Raw genomic sequence first — 1,994 nt, forward strand, 5'->3', positions numbered from 1 at the left:
TGCGACATATAGTCCTCTCTAGTAGACCTCGGAGGTAGTCCGACGGACTCAGCAAACGGAACCATATATCTGCCTGCCTTTTGACGCTCGTCCAGCTGACCACACCCTCTTGTAACCATCTGTGTAAGGGCTGCCCCTTTTCAGATAACCCCATGATGACGGGCTTTTTCAGCTCAGAAACGACAGCAGTCGCGCGTGACACTGTGGCTTGCATGCCCCATATGCTCGAGACTCGCTCGGTTTCGAGGAAAGGAAAATACTGCCCGAGGTTTACCACTTTGCCAGTGGTGCTCACTCTCTCGGCAAGCCTGTGACGGATGACCTCTTTGTTCTCTTCAAAACGCTTCTTGACGTCCCAGTAGGCTTTTATGTTGGAATCAGTAAACTGGTGTGTTCTCACAGGAGTGGGCGAAATCAGTACAGGCGGTTCGAGCACGCCCGGCTGGCGGGATGGCCGTGGGGCGCCTTGGAGCGACCACATTATGTGTCTTGGAGCGAAGAATTCTTCGAGGAGCCCTTCTGTGCTGTCCATGAAAAAAGCTCTCCTGTTAGCAGTACAGGCTTCGAACATTAGGTACATGCCCCCTAGAGTGTCTCCCCAGCCAGCTATGTTGCTGAGTGTCCAAACACAAGATTTGTCAGCTGATTGAATCCCAAGATGTTGTCACTCACTTGGCGTACCGTCTAGGCTGTGTGTAGGAAAATCGAGAAACCGATCATCAAATGCATACCTCTTCCGCACGGCTTTTGACAGTGGCCTGGCTCCCGGCACCTGCTCCCGGAGTGATGTGATTGCCATACGGTTGACTGGAAGGCAGAAGAAGCCTAGGAACAGGACCACGATCACCAGTGGGGTAATTAGTACCAGGGGCGGCATCTGAAAAGCTGATTTGTTGCTAGGAAGCACTCATACCAGTTGGGGCTGCATCTGAAAGTGATAAAACGTTCCGACGGTTCCACTGATACCACTCTCGGTCACAACCACCTCCTCCATCTGTAGCATAACGTACCAATCAGTCAGTAGAGTGCTCCACGCGATTATTTGTTTTTGGCTCGAACCTCAGCCGCATTGTGCAGCAGTTCGAAGTTAGGAATGAAAACTGGGATTAGCCGAGGGTGTGCTTGCATTGCGTGTTGAAGCGTGGTCAGATATAAAGACGCCAAAACCTGTCCAGAAGACGGCGACCGACGAGGTGACCGGCAGTCCCAGCGAACTCCGCGAGGAACCGATGAAGATGCATACGTACAGTCCACTTTGAGACTGCACACCGGCGCGTGGCACCTGCCCACTACGAAAGGCGTGGTCTCGCTTGACAAGGAAGGCGGACTTGAGCTGTGGCACCCCAAAGAGCAGTTTTCATTCCAACGAAATCAAAAACCGGTTTCTGTTTTTTTGTTTGGTTTCCCAGGAACCCCTGAAGATGGTATAAGAATCATCTCTAAGTGTTAGTCGACATAGTTTATGTCCAAGACTGCGACGGTGTCTAATCATCTTCGATCCCTTGAATTTCGTTCTTGAACATTGGATTCGAATCTGACAATCGCTTTCGCATCTGTTCGTCTTCAACAAGTCTAAGAATTTCACCTCTGGCTGTTGAGTACGAGTGATTTTCATACAGTCTCGATATCCTTTGGGCAGCCGTGCACATTCTTGTGGTTAAAAAACATTCCGACGGTTCCACTGAAACCACTGTTGGTGACAACCAGCTCCTCCACCTGTAGCATAAGGTACCACTCTGTCAGTAGACTGCTCCACGCGATTATTTGTTTTTGGCTCGAATCCTTGGCCGCATTGTGCAGCAGTTCGAAGTTAGGAATGGAAATAGGGACCAACTGAGGGTGTGCTTGCATGTCGTGTCGAAGGGTTGCATGGTCAGATAGAAAGACGCCAAGACCTTGGGAGTCGGCCATGTTAATGCACCGCTGTACGCCGTCCACTGTTGCCGGATTGCGAATGTCCCGACGGTTGTGAATCTTCGACGTTGTATCCCCGG

General features: G+C 50.9%; 1 protein-coding gene across 2 annotated transcripts, besides 1 other annotated feature; it reads right to left on the reverse strand.

Moving 5' to 3' along the window:
* Positions 1-877, reverse strand: KVP18_003066 (uncharacterized protein; the record flags this gene model as incomplete). Of its 2 annotated transcripts, XM_067954491.1 has the most annotated exons (2): positions 1-642; positions 673-877. In XM_067954491.1, coding segments are annotated over 2 exons (847 nt in total), but the record flags the coding sequence as incomplete, so codon positions are not given. The 2 variants fall into 2 exon arrangements, with proteins under 2 accessions (XP_067808121.1, XP_067808120.1); XM_067954490.1 differs by lacking the exon at positions 1-642 and having other exon boundaries at positions 665-877.
* A 734-nt stretch (positions 878-1,611) lies between these two features.
* Positions 1,612-1,911: a sequence feature (Protein overlapping with rRNA (KVP18_003067, KAH0476442.1) was converted to a misc_feature.).
* Between the last annotated feature and the right edge of the window lie 83 nt (positions 1,912-1,994).

This window comes from the organism of the source record quoted next, assembly GCF_019968955.1.
Source record: "MAG: Porospora cf. gigantea A chromosome Unknown PgA_NODE_5023_length_1994_cov_923.786, whole genome shotgun sequence".
Lineage (NCBI taxonomy): Eukaryota > Apicomplexa > Conoidasida > Eugregarinorida > Porosporidae > Porospora > Porospora cf. gigantea A.